The 22029-nt window shown below is 41.6% G+C and overlaps 2 protein-coding genes across 4 annotated transcripts in view; both read right to left on the reverse strand.

Annotated features, from left to right (window-relative positions):
- Positions 1 to 8006, reverse strand: part of vgll2b (vestigial-like family member 2b) — an 11187-nt gene extending 3181 nt beyond the window's left edge. Inside the window, exons 1-2 of one of the 3 annotated variants that reach the window (XM_089005182.1) lie at positions 7657 to 8006; positions 5341 to 5663 (exon numbers count right to left, since the gene is read on the reverse strand). In XM_089005182.1, coding sequence (XP_088861308.1) covers positions 5341 to 5650 — 310 coding nt within the window. In that variant the 5' untranslated portion in view covers positions 5651 to 5663; positions 7657 to 8006. Of the gene's footprint in view, positions 1 to 5340; positions 5753 to 7656 lie in introns of all 3 variants that reach the window. The other 2 variants (XM_089005181.1, XM_089005180.1) reach the window with 2 other exon arrangements.
- The window catches only part of ctsl.1 (cathepsin L.1), a 113513-nt gene that overhangs the window by 14856 nt on the left and 76628 nt on the right, over positions 1 to 22029 (reverse strand). The window lies entirely within an intron of this gene.

Genomic DNA, 22029 nt, shown 5'->3' on the forward strand with positions numbered 1-22029 from the left:
ATGCAGTGTAAAAAAATTCTACACTCTTCTTTCAAGAGAAAAAAAGACTTAATTCCGAATTTATATGGGTCAGGAGTTATCTGAGCTTGAAATAAGGGTGGCTGTCCAAATTGCAATGCAATCCATACATATTGGTTAGTATATCACTTTAATAACAGCTGAAGCTGGAACAAAGCACTAACATGGGACAAAAGGGAAACGCTGTCCTCTTGTGGAAGTGAAAAAACATTGCCAGAGGTCTGGCCAGCGCTTTATCGGCACCCCAGCAAGAAAAACATAAACCTGAACAAATTCGGGAATTGTGCTCTTCGTCATTTTTTCAATTCACGAATAATTTCGGGAATGGCAGTGAATGTGTTAATAAACATGGGAAAAATCTGGACTCCCTCCATCCATATTGTAAATAGCACAGCCACCTTGTATATGCAGTTGAATATATGCTTATACTTATATATTAGATTTTATACTGCATTCTGTACTGCGTACAGTTCTTTAGCTGAGACATATATTTTTGTACATGTGATATTTTGTTTCTATTTTCCACCCTCACTACCTTAAATGTTGCTCCTTGCGATTGCAAATTCCCGATTGTAGGACTAATTATGTTTTTGTTCTTATCTAGGTCAGTGAAACTTTATTAAATACACCAACCAAATCAACTTTCTGACAACTGGAGTCGTCGGCTGCTGATCGTAGTTGCTCTGTTTTACTCCACATGTAAGGCGCACGGTCATCTTTTGAAGAACATTTTCCCAACCAATTTGTAATTTGCATTGCAGTTGCCCAAAGGAGCGGACGAAAGAAGAATGTTGATTGGGCTTTTGTGAAGGTCTCCACCAAAATGTCAATTGCTGCATCATATACTGTACATCTTTTATTTTGTTAATTTAATGTTGCGTTTAGATCAGTAAAAAGTTCCCCAGCCATGGTTTAGGGATTTGGTACCTTGCTCAAGGGCAAGCAATCCCAACTGTCATGCAAGCCAAGTGCTCATGTCTGAACTACAGCCAGTGATTTTCCACACATTTAACTGAGAGCGGAAACGCAGAAAATAGCTGTGTACCAAACTGGACTGTACTGCCTGGTGGAAACGGGGCTTAAAAACAGGAGCGAGTGCCTGGCGAATTGTAGATGGCAGTCACATGACGGCTTAGCCTTCTTGCCCAGATATCTTCCCCATGGGATCATACTGCCACACTGTGCTAGCTCCAACAAGATACAGAAATAAACACAACCACATGTAGTTCAGAGGGAGAGGAAGAGTGAGGCAGAACGATAGCGCGAGACGTTATATCCCAGAATGCTATCTATTTAAGGCTGACGCTGTGACCTAGAAGCAGGCCAAAGAGTCTTAAATCACTGTCCGCGGTGACATCTCTCACTATCGTGTCGATCCGGCCCTCGTGAAAGTCTTAGAACACACTCGTGTGTAAACACAACAGTGACCCCTGTGCCAGAGTCGGCTTTGCCTCTCTTCGGTACCCGACGCCCCCACCTGTTGTTTTTTTTTTTCCGTGCACCTCCCTGCGCAGCCCCTCCCATCCTCTTCCAGCTCCTCCTCGCCCTTGACAGAATGTCAGCGGGCCATTATGTTTTCAGCAGTAGACTTTTATTTTTAGATATTCTTTTGGAAAAGAGACACCGTAAGGCATGCCGAGGGCTAGTGTCCGATCAAATGGCATATAAATCTGACAGCGGCCATTGTGGGTGGCGTGTGGAGGGGATGAGGGGCATCTTTGAAGCAGGATACGCCCACCACGAGGTTGTGTGCTGAGTGCTGTGTACAAACATAGCTTCTGTTGTGAGGCAGGGCGTGTGTAATATGATGCGTTTCAAAAGTGTGGTCAGAGAAACCGCGTGCAGGTGGGCCCGATGGCTTTTTGACGTTGCACCAGTGATGCAATAGCGAGCATGATTTTCAACGCCATTTGGATGTTTGGAAAGGCACGGTAACCCATTGAAAAGAATCTGCACTTGCATGCGTTGCAAATTTAGAGCCTCATGGTTTGGGAATGGAAATTTACAAGGGGTCAGGATTCATCGTCTGAAGTTGTTCATATATTTATTCAATTAGGACACTGTAAATTTTAAATTCAGTTATTTTTGAATGATCATCCGTTTAGAAGTTTTAGTTTGCTATGAAAACTGTTTGCATTTTTTTAAATAGGGCTCTGAAAAAAAGATACCATATTTTCCAATGCATAAGGCGCAACAGAGTATAAGGTGCACCTTCAATGAATGAAAAAGGTTTTCCAAATATAATATATAAATATATAACACACCACATTATAAGGCACTGCAGTAGAGGCTGGGGTTACACACTACTTCTTCAACAGGGGAGGGAAATGGAGTCGGTGGCTTCTGACCGTAGTTGTGAGACCGTATTTTCCAGTGTATAAGGCACACCACAGTGTAAGGCGCACCCCCAATGAATGGGATTGGATTAACCTTCATTAGTCTCGCAGTGGACAAATTCAGTGAATGGTGTATTTTCTAACTTTTTACATATATAAGGCGTACCTTCAATGAATGAAAAAAAAATCAAAATATAATATGTAAATATATATAAGCTTACTAAATATGAGACACTCCGCATTATAAGGCGCTACAGTAGAGAGGGTTACACACGACTGCTTCCACAAGGTGAAATGGAGTCAGTGGCCGCTGACAGAAGTTGTGAGACCTATTTTGGCTTAATATTGCTTCACATATAAGGCGCACCTGCATATAAGACGCAGGGTCATCTTTTGAAGAAAATAAAGGCTTTTGGGTGCGCCTTATAAACCAGAAAATACAGTACGTTTTCATTGATTTGATGAATAATTGAAACCAATAATAATGATTACAATGTTGACCAAAGTAGTTATGATGATCTTTTGGGCCATAGTCATGCAGCTCTAATATGAGTGAAGTCAACTCAGCTCACCAGGGAGCAGTTTGGTCATTCCTCAAAAAAATGGCTCCAATTTGTTTATTGCCACTTCCAGTTGAAGTTTAATGTCAAAGTAAACATAAATTAAGAGAACTAGCATAAGTAATAAGACCTGTTAAACCCCTTTCCCAACAGGGGGTGAACATTTGGGAATTATTACGAAAGTATTCATGTTGTGTTCCTGTTGGGGTTCATCAGGGTTCTTTCAAGGTTGAATACTTTTGCCTGTACTTTTTTTGTCCCAAGGTATTTTTGTCATGAACGTCTGGCGACCATTTGGTCAACATTTGCAACCTTGATTGAACCCTGACGATCCCTGACATGAACGTGCATTCACATCCTTGCTCACAAACATTCAACCCTCGGTGAGGTACCGGCTTTATCTTCGCAACAAATTACCATAAATCAAACTGGGCGACCTTATAATATTTTTAGCAATGAAGATTTGAATGGGCGGCCCAGTAGTCGAGTGGTTAGCACGCGGTCTTCACAGTGCAGAGGTTGTGAGTTCAAGACCCGGTCCGGCCTCCCTGTGAGAAGTTTGCATGTCCTCCCCGCGTTGGTTTTCTCCAGGTCCTCCGGTTTCCACCCACATTCCAAAAACATGCAAGGCAGGCTGATTGAACACTCAAAAATTGTCCCTAGGTCTGAATGTGGATGGTAGTTTGTCTCGGTGTGCCCTGCGATTGGCTGGCTACGGGTTCAGGGTGTCCCACGCCTACTGTCTGAAGACGGCTGGGTTAGGCTCCAGCACCCCCGCGACCCCAATAAGGAATAAACGTTATGGATAATGGATATCGAATATTCTGGAATGATTTCTGGCATAATAATGCACAGTGTAGCTGCGATCTGTCTTGACTTTCCACAATGTTACACTAAAGTCAACAAAGTGACTTACTGTATAGTTCCCGAGAACTTCATTAACCCCGACCTCTGATGCTCATCCTGTGTGCTTCAAAAGATCTCCCAAAGACAAATCTGTCACCTTTCATACGTAGCGTCGGTTGCGAGGTGCCATGTCAAAATGACATCACGCTTCATCAAAATGAGATCAGAAAGACCCCGTGCAGACTGACCAGCATTATAAAATTGCCTCAGTGATACAGTAATAAGATTTGCTTCAAACATTTGGAAGCTTTTCAGATACCTTAAAATTTGAATGCACTCCAGGTTCTAAAATGTTGTAGTGACCGCTATTTTAGAGATATCTATGCTCACCGTCACTGGAAAACAAAATAAATATAAATATTCTCCAAAAAATTAGCGAAAAATAGTCTTAAAAATTCAACACACCACAAATCAACTCGACTGCTATTGACAGCCTTGGTAAATTTTAGTGATTAAAAAAATCTTCATCGACAAATTCTACATCATAAAATAAAGCTGAAAAAAATCTCTGAAAAATTACACCAATGTCTCTGCTAACCAAGGTTGTGGGTATGCCCACCCAGTATGCTAGAACCACGCCACCCTCAGCTGTTGACAGTCAATCAAATGTTTTAACAGTTTTATGCGAAGGAGGATTAGGGCCAACTAAGGAAAACCAACTAAGATTGGCAAGATTCTCACTTTAATCTCAGAATTCTGACTTTATTCTCAGAATTCTCACTTTAAAGTAAGAATTCTGACTTTATTATCAGAATTCTGACTTTAAATACAGAATTCTGATTTTAATCTCAGAATTCTGACTATAGTGGGAGGCTGGAAGTACATCGACTTACCTTTTCTTCAACACTTTCATTTAAAACAATGGTTTTGGATCCAGCATGTCAGAGTAAATACATTGAAAGTGGATGGATGTCTTTTTAATATTGATAGAAAACGTCTCCCTCCATGTTCTAATCTGTTTATTCTCCTCTGGGTCATAATTAACGTCTGAATTATGAGAATAATGTCCGAATTCTGACTTTAAAGTGAGAATCTTGCCAACTTTTTTTTCTTCAGTGGCCTTCAACCTCTTCCGTAGTTTTAGCCATGACAAAAAAATCAAGAGCACCAATGGTGAAAAACAGATCGGCACAATTCCTGCATATACTTGTCAGTCTTTTTGGCAGAGTCAAGTCCCTGCATTCCCTCAAAAGTAGAAATTCCTGATGAATATACAGTATGCTCCAAACCTCCACAACTTGTGTAAAATGTCAGTAAACCATCGGCTTTGGTGTGGCGTGTAAATGAGATCCAACTGTCAATTAACTAAGCCATTATTTAACACATCTTCACTGGTTGTGTTTAGAAACAAATCTAAATATTTACTTTACAAGAACTTGAATTATATCATAGATTGTAATACCAGATTGCTTACATAGCGCTCAGCTGTACTGTAAATGGCAAGGAGCATTTTCTAAAATCTTTTTGTGAAGTTTTTTGTGAGTCATGTTTAATCCACACGGAGCAAATGACCACCGTACCTGGAGTAGCAGTTGCCTGTTGTTCCGAAACTCGGCGCTTGCCTTCCCCGTCCATATAGGAGCTGAGGGCCCGAGAGAAGTGCTCATCCACCACGCTACTGATGTCCCCCTGGTAGTAGGTGAAGAGCACGCAGCGCGAGCTCAAGTACTCGGCCTCGCGGCCCTCCTGCTTATCCTTGGGGCCCTCATCAGGTCGCGAGGCCGCCGGCGTGTAAGAGGAAGATGAAGAGGAAGAAGAGGAAGATGATGATGATGCGGACGAAGATGACGAGGTCGTCGATCCGCTAACGGAGCCCTGAACGGCGGACATTCCCTCTGGAGCTCTGGGAATAAAATCCAGGCACGGAGGTGAGGTACTACTCACACCAGTGGGAGTCTGGCAACAAGGAAGAGAGGTGATGGAGGTGTCACACTGGAATTAGATTGTTTGGAATTAGAAAGCATGACTGTAGATACTATAAAAGGCTCCAAATAATAAGTTTTGCATCACAGTTTGCCAGGCAAAATTTGCATTGAATAAACTGAGAATACCGCCGACTGTCCCAAGAAGCTGTGCTGTGTTGGACTAGCAAACATTGCTCACATCACCTGTCGCGGGTAGTCAGAGCGTGTGGCAAGCTGGCAATGAGCTTCTGCTTGCTACTGGTGTGACGAAACACCAAGCTCCTTCTCTGCCAACGATTGTTCTCAAGAAGGAATGACGAGGAAAGACTTAGACGTCATGCTAATTACTAATGAAATAGAGACACTGGAATTTAGTGTTTGAGTGATTGAGTAGCCCTGGGAACCAGTTCAGGGTGTACCCCACCTACTGCCCGAAGTCGGCTGGGATACGATACTTTGGGCAATGAAGATACATTTGTCATATTGTAACATATTTACTGTTTTAATAATAATAATAATAATAATAATAATAATAATAATAATAATAATAATACATTGGCTTCGGGTCGCTGAGACTAATTTGCAAAAAAAAAAAATGTTCCTCATAATTCGGAAATAACCCTCGAATCGAGTCCTCAATTAAGAAAACTGCTTTGATTGACATTAAGTCAAAAGCCTAGCTGTACAAACATATTTTTTGTTCAACAGACATGGAGATGCATGTAGATGTGTTTGAAAATGTCAACGATAGGACCATAGGATACTGTATTAGTCAATGTTTTTTTGTGTTTAGACAGCTTCTGTAAATGTGATTTTGATGTGAATCTATAGTTATAGCTTGTTAAATATACTGTGCTAATATGAATAGAGGAGATAGATGTGAAGATACTGCTGTACGCACCGATATAATGTATATAGGTAGTTCAATATATTCAGATATATTTGTCACTTGATTTCATGTTTTGAAGTTGTGAAGTAGACACTCCTGATATTTGCAGATAGCTAAATGATCGACATTTGAATGGAGATCTTCAAATATACATGCAGATCAGTATGCATTGTATTTCTATCGACGATGCAGATGTTCTAATATGAAATTATATACATACAAATACATCGCTGAATATATACATAGTTCAATATATCACGTACATCGCAAAATTTTTTAAGCTTGACTCAAACAAATTGTTTTTCATTCGCTGCCATTCAAGAATTTATTCGGGTATTTAAAATATGACATGGAGTGCCATTCCCGAATGTGTTCGTTTTTTGTTATATCATGCTTGGGTGCCGATAAAGCGCTGGCCAGATCGCTGGCAATGTTTTTTTTTCCTTCAACAAGGGGCAGCATTTCCCTTTTTTTCCATGTTAGCACTTTGTTCCAGCTTCAGCTGTTGTTAAAGCGATATATAAATCAATATGTATGTATTGCATTGTATTTTTGACAGCCACCCTCATTTCAAGCTCACATAACTCCAGACCCATATAATTTAGGAATTAACCTTTTTGTCTGATGAAAGAAGAGGTTTCTCACGCTGTATTGAATGTTTATGTAGTCCTAAAACTTAATATCCTGTGGGCCCTGGAATGTGAGTGACAATGATGAAAACCCTGGCACTGGAGTGGAGACATTTTTGCACATCGTCTGCCAGTGAATGAGTAATTCCAAAGTGTATTTTGGTAACACGCGACATTGTTATCGGCATTACCTGCAAAACTAGATTTGAAACTTGGTGGAAGAAAAAACACTGAATCCTCACTCCATTACAAACTCAAAAACACAAGACATCAATCTTTGATATTTGATAATAATAATAATAATAATAATAACCATTATTATTATTATTATTATTATTATTATTATTATTATTATTATTATTATTATTATTATTATTAAAACAAAATCACCAATGTGCTAAGAATGTGTCCTACCTGTAGTGTGTTGATCAAAGCAGGAGCACTAGCTGCGTATGAGGCGTAATGTCCATAGGCTGGGTACATAACATCCAAACAGCTCATGGTAAATGAGCGCAGTCTTCTTCACTCTTCCGCTGAGTGCCACTTTTCCCAGTAAGACGGCGACAGCATTCCACTTGGCGTGCGTCTGTGTGCGTGTGTGCAGGCCGGCAAGGCAACCCGAGTAGACGGTGGTGGAACAGAGAGCAGCAGCCTGAATGGACATGAAGTCAGCGCACAAGGAGCACCCTTAAGTGTGTGCAAATGCGTGTGGGTGTGTGCGGGCACCGCAACAGCTGCGGCAGCAAAATGTGCTGGGTGCTGAGGGTAAGTAGGACTGGCCTGTATATCTCTGTGTCAACCCCTCCCACTTGGTGGACCACCAACCAACCACCACCACTGATCCGATCCCATTACACATACCTTGTCCTCATTTTTAATATGGACTGTCATGTCAATTGGTTCTGATAACAGTGTGAAATCCGGTATGTGAATTCACCGATAAACGAATGATACCTCTTTGTAAATTCAGTGTTATTTTTGGGGGGTCAAGCATCATAAAAGGCAATAATTAACCACATATCTATTCATTAAAATATATCTCAACAAATATCAATTCCATCCATCCATCTTCTATACCATTCAACTTCACGAGGGCCGCAAGTCTGCTGATATATTCAACCTAAGTGATCTGGCACACCCTGAACTGGAAACATGTATAGAGAGCAACAATCTGCAATCAAATTTCCACGCCGGGGTGATTATGACTCTTTGTGAAGCTATCATGCACGTTTGTGGATTTTGAGTAAACCATGCAAATTCCACATAGGTAGTTTCTAACCCAGACTCAATCCCTCAAGTGTTATCCGCACTTTCGAAACAGCCATCGGTTGCCAGGTAAACCTTGGTGCCATCTCAAGTATTTAGTGTGCTCCCACAATCGCCGTGTAGGTGTCAACTATAAGTTGCATACACTGCTTGTACTATACTGATACAGAAAGCACATGCACTCTTCACTAACCTGTGGCAAATTGTAATCCATTAGCAGCACAAATTGAATCAGTTTGACCACACACACACATGCACGCACGCACACACGCACACACACACACACACCCACACACACACACACCGTATGCATTATGTTAAAAATCCCATACAAAGAAAGCAAGCAGCATTTTTTTAAAAGGCTGCTTTATTAGATAGAGGTTCCTTTTCTCTTGTTTTAACACTATTGCTTGGGCACGCCAGTCTATTTGACAGGCACTTCAGAATGCCTCGGAGAACAGTGCGGAAAATGTGCAGAATTCCATGGATGAGTGTCAGATGAGGTGGAATGTCTCTGATGTATGCCAGTGGACAAGCTTCCTTGGGTAGTTACATCGTCCTCCTGCTTGCGTTCCCCAGAGTGGAGAACATTACCAACATCTCGCTATGTCCGTGACACAGATTTCATGAATAGCTAGTAGCAGGTTGTCACCACGCTAAAGGGAGCAGAATGTGCTCCCAAGACAAATCGTGCACCCAATTCTGCTGTGCGTGGTTACAACAGCTGAGGTTTGCCAACCTTCGCGTGATGGACTAAAGCGGCTCCATATAAGTGCAGACTAAGTGTGAACATGGCACTGAAGTCAGGTGGAGTGATGCAATGATGAAACGCTCAGCGTGATCAACAGCTGCAGTTGACGGAAGACAAGAGGCACCACTAATCGTATTCATGGCAATAAGGGTATTACTCACTGTCTCTCTGACTGCCATTTTCTGACCTAATCCTTGTTCCCAACAAGATCCGTGTCTCGATAGTCACTCTTTGCATCCACAAGACACCTTTCTCTTATTTGTTTGCAGCTCTAATGTTTTTTTTAATTGAGAGATCCCAAATCACAATGGCACTTATCAGTAATGGGACAATGGAGCTTCAAATTTGCTTCATGAGTCAGTTATGATATTTTTGACTTGTCGAGCTGGCACGGGTGGTTTGAATAAAGGGATTTAACTCATTCACTGCCCGACGATGTGCAAAAATGTGTCCATGCCAGTGCCAGGGTTTGTGTCATTGTAAGTCGAATTCCGGGACCCACAGAATGTTGAGTTTTAGGATGACACCAATATTCAGGACAGTGTTAGAAACGTTACACTCTCTTCTTTCATCAGAAAAAAAGAGTTAATTCCTAAATGATATGGGTTTGTAGTTATATGACATTGAAATGAGGGCGACAATCCAAGATACAATGCAATACATATTGGTTTATATCGCTGGAACAAAGCGATAACATGGAAAGAAGGGAAATGCTGCTCCCTTGTGGAAAATAAAAAGCATTGCCAGAGGCTATGGACACCGCCTTATCGGCACCCAAGCATGAAAAAACAAAACCCGAACAAATTCTGAAATTTGACGTTATATTTTCAATTCCCGAATAAATTCATGAATGGCAGTGAATGAGTTAAGATTTGGGTAGTCGGTGTACTTTCAGCCCAATGTTGAACAGAGTGCCAGAGGAGTAAAACTAAAACATACATTTTTCAGGAAGCAAATATGCAGCTTCATTTTCCCGTTACTCTGATTTAGCTAAATTGACCCATCCATATTCACTTATAACCATGCTTTTTATTTGTTCTGTTGCTTTTTGGGATTTCAGGCCCTCACTGTGTTTTTCAGACAAATATTTCCTGTCGTCATGACTTTCAAACAGCATTGGTTCCAGTGCCTTCTGATTTCCAACAGAAGCAGCTGTTCCATTGACGGTCTAAGGATGGGTAAAGAACAAACCAACAAAATCGTCTGTTCGTGTCTGTATATTTGTTTGTTGTCAGTGTTAGGGTCATTATTAATGAAGCAGGAATCAAAAGTAAAAACAAAAAGATTCTTGAATCTTTGGGATGACACAAAATGTAACTCCCCATCCTTAGGGGCAGGCATGGGAGAAGAGCCAAGAGGGATAGGTGGGGCTTGTTGGGAGAGCTTTATAAAGACCGTCAGGATGTGACGTCATGTAGGGACGGACAGAATGTGACATGATGACAGGATGTCAGAGAAAATAAAACGATTTTTCAGGAAATAGAAACAATTTTTAAAATAGCTTCGTATAAAGAATTGCCCTAACAGTCAGGCTACTTTCAAGAAGATTTAATTTACCATATTTTCCGGTGTATAAGTCGCACCCAAAAGCCTTCATTTACTTCAAAATATGCCCCTGTGCCTTATATGTGCAGTAAAATTGAGCCACAACCGGTCTCGCAACTACTATCAGCAGCAACCGACTCCATTTACCCCTGTAGAAGAAGTGGTGCGTAACCCCAGCCTTCGCTGTAGTGCCTTATAATGGGGTGTGCCTTATATTTTGAAAACATCTATATACAGTAAAGTCTCGTTATATCGATATTGGTTATATCGATAGTACTGCTTATTACGATACTATTTCTATGAACGCAAGGAGACAATTTACATGCCGCAGGATCGGATATATCGATAGTCCGGGGATATCAATATTTTTTCAGACTCCCGAGAATATCGATATAACGAGACTTTACTGTATATTTATATATGATATTTCGAAAACTTATATAAGGTGAGCCTTATATCTGGAAAAAAGTTTGAAAATACACCATTTATTGGGGATGCGCCGTATACCACCAGAAAATACGGTAGTTATCTTTGTTAGCTAGCTGACTGCTCTGTTTCTAGTTCATGTAGACTGGCATATGGCAATTTCATTCCACGTAAGCTTTTGTTTATGTAGAATGCTAAGAATGGCAGGTAGAAGTTTTCCATTTGCATTCAGGACAGGGAGGGGGGAGTGGATCCAACTACTATTGCAAAAAGAAAATTACTGTTGGCTTCAATTTTGTTTGTATTTACAAAATGTTATCCTTTCTTCATACACCCCCTCCTCCATAAGGTTTAGTAAAACTCACCGGCGTACTTGTTGCATAATTTTGCTATAACTTATCAAAACAATGACTTTTAGTTGAGGTAATTTTATCCGCACTTATTGCAGGTAAAGAATACTATGTTCAATGGTCTGGCTAAGTGTGTGCTCAATTGCGTGTGTCTACATTTACACCTATATGCTGAAAATACACAGAGGTTACATCACTCCCCCTGCCCACTGCTGTACATCTTGGCCCCGCCCCTCTTAAAACTAGTCTGAACGAACAAATGCCCATTGGCTGCTGAGTCGCAGGCCAGCTGACACATTAATGGCAGCCCAGTTTTATTTAGACCTCCATTTTCATTACGACACCGCCACCAATAGTTTATAATAGAAATACCGAACGGTGTCAAATACAAAGTCAGTTCTCGAGAGTTTACAAGCGTCATAACAATACTGTAAATCCAAAGTCAAAATAACACTAATGGCTAGTGCGCTACAGAAATGAGTTTCCAAGAGGATATACAGTAAAGTCTCGTTATATCGATATTCAAGGGAGTCCGAAAAAATATCGATATAACCGAGACTATCGATATATCCGACCCTGTTTGCATGTAATTTTCTCCGTGCGTGCATAGAAATAGTATCGATATAACCGGGACTATCGATATATCCGATATCGATATAACGAGACTTTACTGTATATATATATAAAAAATCCTCGTCTCACCCACCATGGGTGGTGTCTGTCCCCATTTCAGCTCGGGTCCTCTACCAGAGGCCAGGAAGCTTGAGGGTTCTGCGCAGTATCCGTGCTGTTCCCAGCACTGCGCTTTTCTGGACCGAGATATCCGATGTTGTTCCCGGGATCTGTTGCAACCACTCGTCGAGTTTGGGGGTCACTGCTCCAAGTGCTCCGACCACCACAGGCACGACTGTCACCTTTACCTTCCAGGCTCTCTCCAGCTCCTCTCTGAGCCCTTGGTATTTCTCGATTTTCTCATGTTCCTTCTTTCTGATGTTCCCATCACTCGGGACCGCTACATCCACGACAACGGCTTTCCTTTCCCCTTTATCTATGACCACGATATCTGGTTGGTTGGCCATTACCATCTTGTCAGTCTGTATCTGGAAGTCCCACAGGATTTTTGCTCGGTCATTCTCCACCACCTTGGGAGATGTTTCCCATTTTGACCTTGGGGTTTCCAATCCATACTCCGCACAGATGTTTCGGTAGACTATGCCAGCCACCTGGTTATGGCGCTCCATGTAGGCTTTCCCTGCCAGCATCTTACACCCCGCAGTTACGTGTTGGATTGTCTCAGGTGCCTCTTTGCACAACCTACACCTTGGGTCTTGTCTGGTGTGGTATATCCCTGCCTCTATGGCTCTGGTGTTCAGGCCTGCTCTTGGGCAGCCAGGATGAGTGCCTCTGTGCTGTCCTTTAGGCCAGCCCTCTCTAGCCACTGATAGGACTTCTTGAGATCAGCCACTTCTGCTATGGTTCGGTGGTACATCCCGTGTAGGGGCTTTTCCTCCCATGATTGTCCCTCTTCCAGCACCTCATCCTCTGTTCCCCATTGACTGAGACATTCTCTGAGTACATCATCCGTTGGAGCCTTCTCTTTGATGTATTCATGGAGCTTGGATGTTTCATCCTGGACGGTGGCTCTCACACTCACTCGTCCCCGGCCTCCTTCCTTACGGCTTGTGTACAGTCTCAGGGTGCTGGACTTGGGATGGAACCCTCCGTGCATGGTGAGGAGTTTTCGGGTCTTAACATCCGTGGTCTGAATCTCTTCCTTTGGCCACCTTATTATTCCTGCAGGGTATCTGATCACTGGCAGGGCATAGCTGTTTATTGCCCGGGTCTTGTTCTTGCCATTGAGCTGGCTTCTGAGGACTTGCCTCACCCGCTGGAGGTATTTGGTCGTAGCCGCTTTCCTTGTTGCTAATTCGAGGTTGCCATTGGCCTGTGGTATACCGAGGTACTTGTAGCTGTTTTCAATGTCTGCTATTGTTCCTTCAGTGAGTGAGACCCCTTCAGTGTGGACTACCTTGCCCCTCTTAGTCACCATCCGACTACATTTCTCCAGCCCGAATGACATTCTGATATCACTGCTGTAGATCCTGGTTGTGTGGATCAGGGAATCTATGTCCCTTTCGCTCTTAGCATACAGCTTGATGTCATCCATGTAGAGGAGGTGACTGATCGTAGCTCCATTTCTGAGGCGGTATCCATAGCCTGTCTTGGCGATTATCTGGCTGAGGGGGTTCAGTCCTATGCAGAACAGCAGTGGGGAGAGTGCATCACCTTGGTATATGCCACATTTGATGGACACTTGCGTTAGTGGCTTGCCATTGGCTTCAAGTGTGGTTTTCCACATCCTCATCGAGTTTGCAACGAAGGCTCTCAGGGTCCTGTTGACCTTATACAACTCCAAGCATTCATTGATCCATGTGTGTGGCATCGAGTCATATGCTTTCTTGTAATCAATCCAGGCTGTGCACAGGTTGGTATGTCGGGACCTGCAGTCTTGAGCGACTGTTCTGTCAACCAGCAGCTGATGTTTGGCACCTCTAGTATCTCTACTAATGCCTTTCTGTGCTTTGCTCATGTATTGATCCATGTGTCCACTTATCTTAGCCGCAATGATGCCTGACATGAGCTTCCATGTTGTGGAGAGACAGGTCATTAGCTGATAGTTGGAAAGAACTGCACCCTTTGAGGAATCCTTCATGATCAGGATTGTTCGCCCTCCGGTTAGCCATCCTGGGTGAGTCCCATCCATCAGCAGCTGGTTCATTTGTGCTGCTAGGCGCTCGTGGAGAGCTGTGAGTTTGTTTAGCCAGTAGGTGTGGACCATATCCGGGCCTGGTGCCGTCCAGTTTTTCATACCTATATATATATATATATATATATATATATATATATATATATGTCCAAGACTGAAATGTACAGCTGCCCGCTTCCACACAAACTCATTTCAGCTGTTCAAAATCATCTCCGCAGTGTCATCGGAACCACACACATGCGGGACCACCACATATGGACAGGTCTGGCCTCTCTCATGGTCATACACAAATGTTGGTAATAAATCCTCCACGATGTGCAAGTGTCCGACTATTTTCTTCCCGAGAAAACTTTGGCATTGTCCTCACAGACTGACAGGCAGGACATAGGGAAGTCAGGGCCTTTCATGAAAAAAATAGTGTGGGACTGTAATTTTGTTGCACGCATTTCAGAGGACTGGTGTATTTTCCAAACAACAAATGGGGTCTATGTTTTTAACTCATTCACTGCCGGGCGTGAAAAAATGTTCCAGTGGGTTTTTGTCATTTTCACTCAAATTGCAGGACCCACAGAATAGTTTTAGGACTACATAAACATTCAATGCAGCGTAAGAAACCTTAGACTCTCTTCTTTCATCACAAAAAAATACATTCCTAAATTATATAGGTCTGGGGTTATATGAGCTTGAAATGAGGGCGGCTGTCCAAAATACAATGCAATACATTTTCACTTTAACAACAGCTGAAGCTGGAATAAAGCACTAACATGGAAAAATGGGAAATACTGCCCCCCTGTGGAAGGGAAAAACATTGCCAGAGGCTATGGCCAGTGCTTTATCTGCAGCCAATCATGAAAAAACAAAACCCGAATAAACTCGGGAATGGCGCTCTACGTCATATTTTCAATTCACGAATAAATTTGTGAATGGCAGTGAATTACAATGGATTTCTGCTTCCATTTTTTACTTTACTTTTGTTTTGCTTTGTTTTAATTCTTCTGATAATTAAGAATATAGTGGAAAGAAGGACAAGTGTGACGATGACCATAGAACTTGCGGCAACTTGCAGCCAGGTGGCTCACTACAAGTTGGCTAAAGTAGCAATAATAAAAGAGGACCAGGGAATTAAAAAATGGAGAGTTTAGTCACAAGACTTTTTCTCGGTTTCACTAAATGACTTCCGAAGACCCGTAACGGAACATCTGCTGTGATTGTCTGTATCGTTTACATAGACACAAGATGTTGCTGCAACTCTTCCACACAGGCCGTTGTCCGTAGTTGTAACATGCCTCTCGCCCAAAGTTGGCTTGAACCTTCTTCAGCTCACGTACATGCTCTTTGTCTGGAATGAGTAGTGACTGAAGATGGAGACTTCTGTGTGAAGCTCACGTGAGAGAATGTGGTTAGCTTCCACATTAAATTTGACAGCTTTTATAAAATTCATGTAACTACCGTATTTTCCAGACTATAAGGCGTACCTAAAAACCTTCAAATTTTATTTTCAAAAGCTGACCGTGTGCCTTATATATATGGAATGAACTGATAAAGTGAGCATGACATGTGTTTTTGTGTGTTATTGTTGAACAATATTGGTCATATTATGAATATGGACATTAACACTTGAACCACATTGAGTTATTCTGATATTGCTTTAGTTATTGAACTATAATTGTTATTGGTATTGCTTTCCACTATAACGAGCGTTATTATATTGATTGCCTAACATTTAATTAACCCATAACGGCATCAGAATGTTTTTTACGTGTTTACTGATATGTGATATAACTGTCGCACTACGTGTTATACATTGCTGTGTTTGAGATATAAACTGTCACGAAAATACTAATACATTACCTCTTTACAATTGTTTATCAATGAAAAGGTTTCTTCAGCTGTCATCTGTACTTCTTTGAAGATGTCAGACAGTTTGATGCTAATCCTAAGAGCTTCGTCAGTGAACTAAAGTTGTGCTGCTAAGCTTCAGGGAGTAGTGTGCTGGTCCTCCATCCTTACAGCAAGGACCTATCAGAGCAGAGGTGTGGCACCACCACCTCTGTCTATTAGTCCAATATAGTTCCGGTTATATCGATACTATTTCTATGCACGCACGGAGAAAATTACATGCAAACAGGGTCGGATATATCGATAGTCCCGGTTATATCGATATTTTTCGGACTCCCTTGAATATCGATATAACGAGACTTTACTGTATATATATATATATATATATATATATATATATATATATATATATATATATATATATATAAGTAAGAGTTACCAGCAGTACTTTAGTTCACTGACGAAGCTCTTCGGATGAAGAGCGAAACGTCCGACACCTTCAAAGAAGTACAGATGATGGCTGAAGAAATATTTTACTTGATGGACCACTCTTGTATGACTGAGAGCCTACACAGACTTAAAACAGTTGTTTATTCATTTTGGGGGAAATGGAGTTGTCAGAAAGCACCTTTTTTATTATTAGCGAACTAGTAATACTGTAATAATACTGTACTACTGTGATACTGTAATACTGTAATAATACTGATGAGGTGATACCGGTCGAAGTGGGGCAATCAGGCCAGTTGTTAGTCAGAACGACAGGAACTATCAGTGGAGCAGCTGCAGGGAGTAGTCCTCTGCTCCCCCCAACCTGAGAGCAGGGATCTATCATAGCAGAGTGCGGCACCGCCATGTCTGGACAGTAGGAATATATATATATATATATATATATATATAGGGCCTAAACTACCAGTAAGACTTTAGTTTGCTGACGAAGTTTCTTGAATAAGAAGCGAAACGTCCGACACCTTCAAAGAAGTACAGATGACGGCTGAAGAAACCTTTTCATCGATGGACCACTCCTGTACGACTGAGAGCTTACACAGACACAAAGGCAGAAAGCACTTTATATATGTAAAAGGTGTTAAAATATGTCATTCATTTAAAGGCCGATTTATATTTATTGCAAGGAAAAGAAGCTAAGGGATGCTTAACACACAGATGAGACATGCCTTCCTTTTTGACTATCCGGAATGGTTGCAATTTATTAAAGACTAAGCCCTTGAAATGGACAGAATGTGAATTAAGAGCATCCTCGGGGAGTCTGACAAGTGCCACATTCCTGACATCTCCTAACCAAAAGTGTACTACCGCCAAAGCGGAGTTGGATCACCCCCTCCAGTCATGCATGCACACAATCGCAAATTCACACTATTGCTCACCAGGATGTCATGGCTACACGACCAAGGGGGAACATATTCAAGCGCATGGAGGACATGCACAGAAAGAGAAATCGAGACATGTGGAATTGTCGCCCTCCCGCCTCACATTTGTGCACAGTGTGCCAGCGGCATTCGAGGTGGGGTTGGGTGGGTTGACGGCAGATTCGACATGTCACATGGTCAAAAGAGGGAAGATTTACGACAGATCAGGTTCCACATGGGCAGCATGGTGTTGCTGCCTCAGAATGCTCGGTATGGCAGTGAGATCAGACTCCAGCTTTAGTTTGCACACGCTTTCTGGCAACTGGCGAATGATGCAAGTGTTCAAAGTGGTCTGGTCGTCTCTTTCAATGCAATCGTTGGTGGGCTGATGTAGCCGCAAAAACAGCACAAGACGCGGGTGGAAAAGCGACTCAAATTCTAGATCAAAACACAATGCGAATCAGCTTCTTGTGTAAAAAGCTAGCTATCTGGCACAAATTGTCAGATAACTTCTTCCTGGCAACGATCTTGCAAACATTCTTCATCAAAGCTGTAAAAAATATTGGGCACTGCGTCTGCCATGTGGACGGTTGAACAGCATTTGATTGGTGATGACTGATATAGGCGGTGACTATTCACACAGCGGCGCAGCCTTTCCTCTTACATGCCCTCATCTGCAAAATTGGGTCCAATCTGCACAGAATTATGCTGCATCCATCATGAAAATAGAGCCCATGGTGTTTATTTGATTATGCTTGTTCAATCAGACCGCACAAAGTGGGATAGTTCTGCCACTTTGCGGCAGTTCGCTCACAACTCTCGGTTTGGTTATAATGAACTTCACAAGTACCGTATTTTCCGCTGTATAAGGTGCAATTTTCTTTTAAATATGATCCAGCGCCTTAGATGCAGATGCGCCTCATATGTGAAGTAATAATGAGTCAAAACAGGTCTTGCAACTACTGTCAGCAGCCACTGACTCCATTTCCCACTGTAGAAGAATATTATCTTATATCTTATATATATTATCTTATATATATAATTTTCGGTATTTACAGCATATATTATATTTGGGAAACATTTTTCATTCATTGAATTGGTGCACCTTATCGTCTGGTGCGCCTTACATACAGAAAATGTTTGAAAATCCACCATTCATTGAGGGTGCCCCTTATACTCCAGTGCACCTTATACACAGGAAAAGACAGTAATTAGGCCACACTGTGTATTAGAGGCAATGCCGCTATGCAAGTATGGACATTAAAAAATACAGACATGATTTATGTATAGTTCTCCACAGCTACGGTTTGCTCATGGGTGACATCATGGAGCCCCGCAGTTATTTTTATTGGCCGGTGGCAAACCCACTCTTCTCTGGGCCACACCACCTGTCCAACTCCACAGCAGGCAAGGAGGCAGCTGCCCTCTGGGGAGGGAGCACAAATCGGGCACTCAAAAGCGATTGAGAGTTGAAAGGATGAATATGAGACATGCATGTCGTACTCGTGCTTCTAAGCATGTTCACAAATCCAAACATTTTGCTGCTTCTTCTTCTCGGCAACAAATTGTGTAATTCCTCTTTTCTCAAACAAAACCAATAGCCCCACCTGTTGTACAATCTAATGTTCGCTTGTTCACTCTTGCGGGGGGTTGGGTTGAAGTGTTTTTATGTGATTCTAAGGGGTGGGGTTATTCCTGGCCTGTGTCATGTGTTTTCGAGGGGCAATTTAGTCACATGCCATCTGACCAACCTTTGGCCTCAAGCAATGCTTAATACAGAAGCTACCAGGGGGATAAAGTAACATTACAGGAACAACATTTTGTTCCACATTCTGCCTTTGATGATGGTGGTGACACAGCAGCATAATTCATGTCATTTTGTGAGTCCCATGATACATCAATATGGATTCCGGTGCCTTAACTTGCATGTGACCCAGCTTTACAGCTTCTCAAAAATATAGGGCATTTATAGAGGAAGGGAACAAGTTTTCTCTTTGTGACTGCGATGTACATGTTTCTGTTGTATGTATATGTTTCTGATGCTTTTTGCTCTCTTAAACGACAACCGACGTCTCCGGACAAGTTGTGTCCATAATTTGTAAAATGGCTTCAAATGACTTCTACTTTCCGCATTTTAATAAGATTCCACCGCATATAGCTATATTTTACATTTTAAGACTCGCGCTGAACATTCAGGAAGTCTTGTTTTTGAGTTGGGGACGAGTCCGTACGTGACGTCAGAAAAGGACCACCTCCTGACCGTAAAAAAAGATGCATTGTAGCGTCTTTCCATCACGTCAATGTATTTTGCTGTACTGTTTTTTTTAACCTTGTGTTACACCCAAAAGCCGCCAGCAGAGGGAGTACAAGCTCCATGGAAGGAATTTATCAGCCTGTGGAAACGGGCTGATTCATTCCTCACAGAGGAATGGCTCGGTCGCCATTTTCTTGCCCGCCCGTTTGCCTCAAAATGACACGGAATAAATTCCTTAATCGATTGCAAACATGGATGCTTTCCTCAATGTATTTTGCTGTACTTGTTTGGTCTGAAAACCATGTGTTGCACCAAAAAGCCTGTGGAAACGGGCTGATTAATTTCTCACAGGAGCTTGGATGCCATTTTCTGCCTCTTTTTTGGTGATCCATTTCCCCCCTAACGTTGCCTCAAAATGGCACGGAATAAATTATTTAATTGATTGCAAACATCTATGCTTTCCTCTTCAGAACTATTTGAATCATATTCATAACTGGATGTGTAACAAGAAAGCATATCATCCGAATCTGAAGCCATTGTTTTATTCTCCAGCAATGCAAGACGTCTTGGCGTGACGTCACGAACTTTCTGAAAATGCTTGATTTTTTTGCAGATTTTGGACACTTTAAGTCATTTTTATTGGTGTTTTGCATTTGAATAAAAATATCATACTGCGTGTTTTGGGTATTTTAGATGCTATAAAACGTTTTTCTGATGTCAGTTAAAAAACAAAAAGTGACGTCGGTTGCCCTTTAAAGACCAGTTGAACAACTACGGGGCTTTGATTTGATGGAGCTTTATGCGCCTGTGACCTGAAATTAAGGTTCGCCGGCTGGATGAATTGTGATGAAACTGTGTAGTCTGGTCACTGACCCAGATAATTTACAGGGGGTGGAATATTAAAATGAGCAATATATTTTTATTATTAATGTTGTCTCGGTTAGTGGTTGAAATAAATAAATGTGCATTTTGATTCAATTACACGTACAATTTGGCATGAAAAGGCCATAGGTACTTCAGTGGAAGACACAGTGATTTGTCTTATTCAAAATTTACATATTAGCCATAATATGAATGAATGTTAATCTACACCCGAACAGTTGGACTCAACGATCAAGAAAAACAAAATTAACCATGACCTGCTGTATGTACTCTCGTCATAATGATGAGTAGTGTACCACCTCGTGGAAAGGACACGCCGTTACATTACGATATTTTTTTTCTATTTCCTTTATGTGTCTCGTTCGGTTCAGGTTGGCTTTAAACTAATAGAACACAAGACAACAGCCCCACAAACCTCATATGACATATACATTAGGTTTTGTATTTTTTCCCCATTACGTGCTACAATCTCACTTGACAGTTGCTGATTACATTAACTTACCCTAAGACCAAATCTAAAAAAAGAAACTAATGTTTTAAAATAGTTCTTCAAATATAAAATACGTACGTCTATAAACGGCATTTTAAAGGACAACCGACATCACTTTTTTGTTTCTTAACTGACATCAGAAAAACGTTTTATAGCATGTAAAATACCCAAAACACGCAGTATGATATTTTTGTTAAAATGCAAACACAATAAAAATGACTTAAAATGTCCAAAATCTGCAAAAAATTGAGCTGCGAATTGGGCATTTTCAGAAAGTCCCGCCCCCCAGTTCGTGACGTCACGCCAAGACGTCTTGCATTGCTGGAGAATCAAAACAATGGCTTCAGATTCGGAGAATATGCTTTCTTGTTACACATCCAGTTATGAATATGATTCAAATAGTTCTGAAGAGGAAAGCATACGTGTTTGCAATCGATTAAAGAATTTATTCTGTGCCATTATGAGGCAACATTGAGGGGAAACGTCTCACCGAAAAAGAGGCACAAAATGGCGACCTCCTGTGGCCGCCTCCGTTTCCACAGGCTGATAAATTCCTTTATATGGAGCTTGGATGCTCTCTTCTGGCGGCTCTTGGGTGCAACACGAGTTCCTCAGACCAAACAAGTACAGCAAAATACATTGATGTGATGGATGGACCGCTACAATGCGTCTTTTTTCGGTCAGGGACGTTCCTTTAGTGACATCACGTACGGACTCGTCACCAAGTCAAAAACAAGACTTTCTGAATATTCAGCACGAGTCTTAAGACGTAAAATATAGCTATATACGGTGCAATCTTATATAAATACGCTCAGTAGAAGTCATTTGAAGCCATTTTACAAATTATGGACAC

Source organism: Hippocampus bargibanti, linkage group LG09 (assembly GCF_051943395.1).
Source record: "Hippocampus bargibanti isolate YZ-2025 linkage group LG09, ASM5194339v1, whole genome shotgun sequence".
Taxonomy (NCBI): domain Eukaryota; kingdom Metazoa; phylum Chordata; class Actinopteri; order Syngnathiformes; family Syngnathidae; genus Hippocampus; species Hippocampus bargibanti.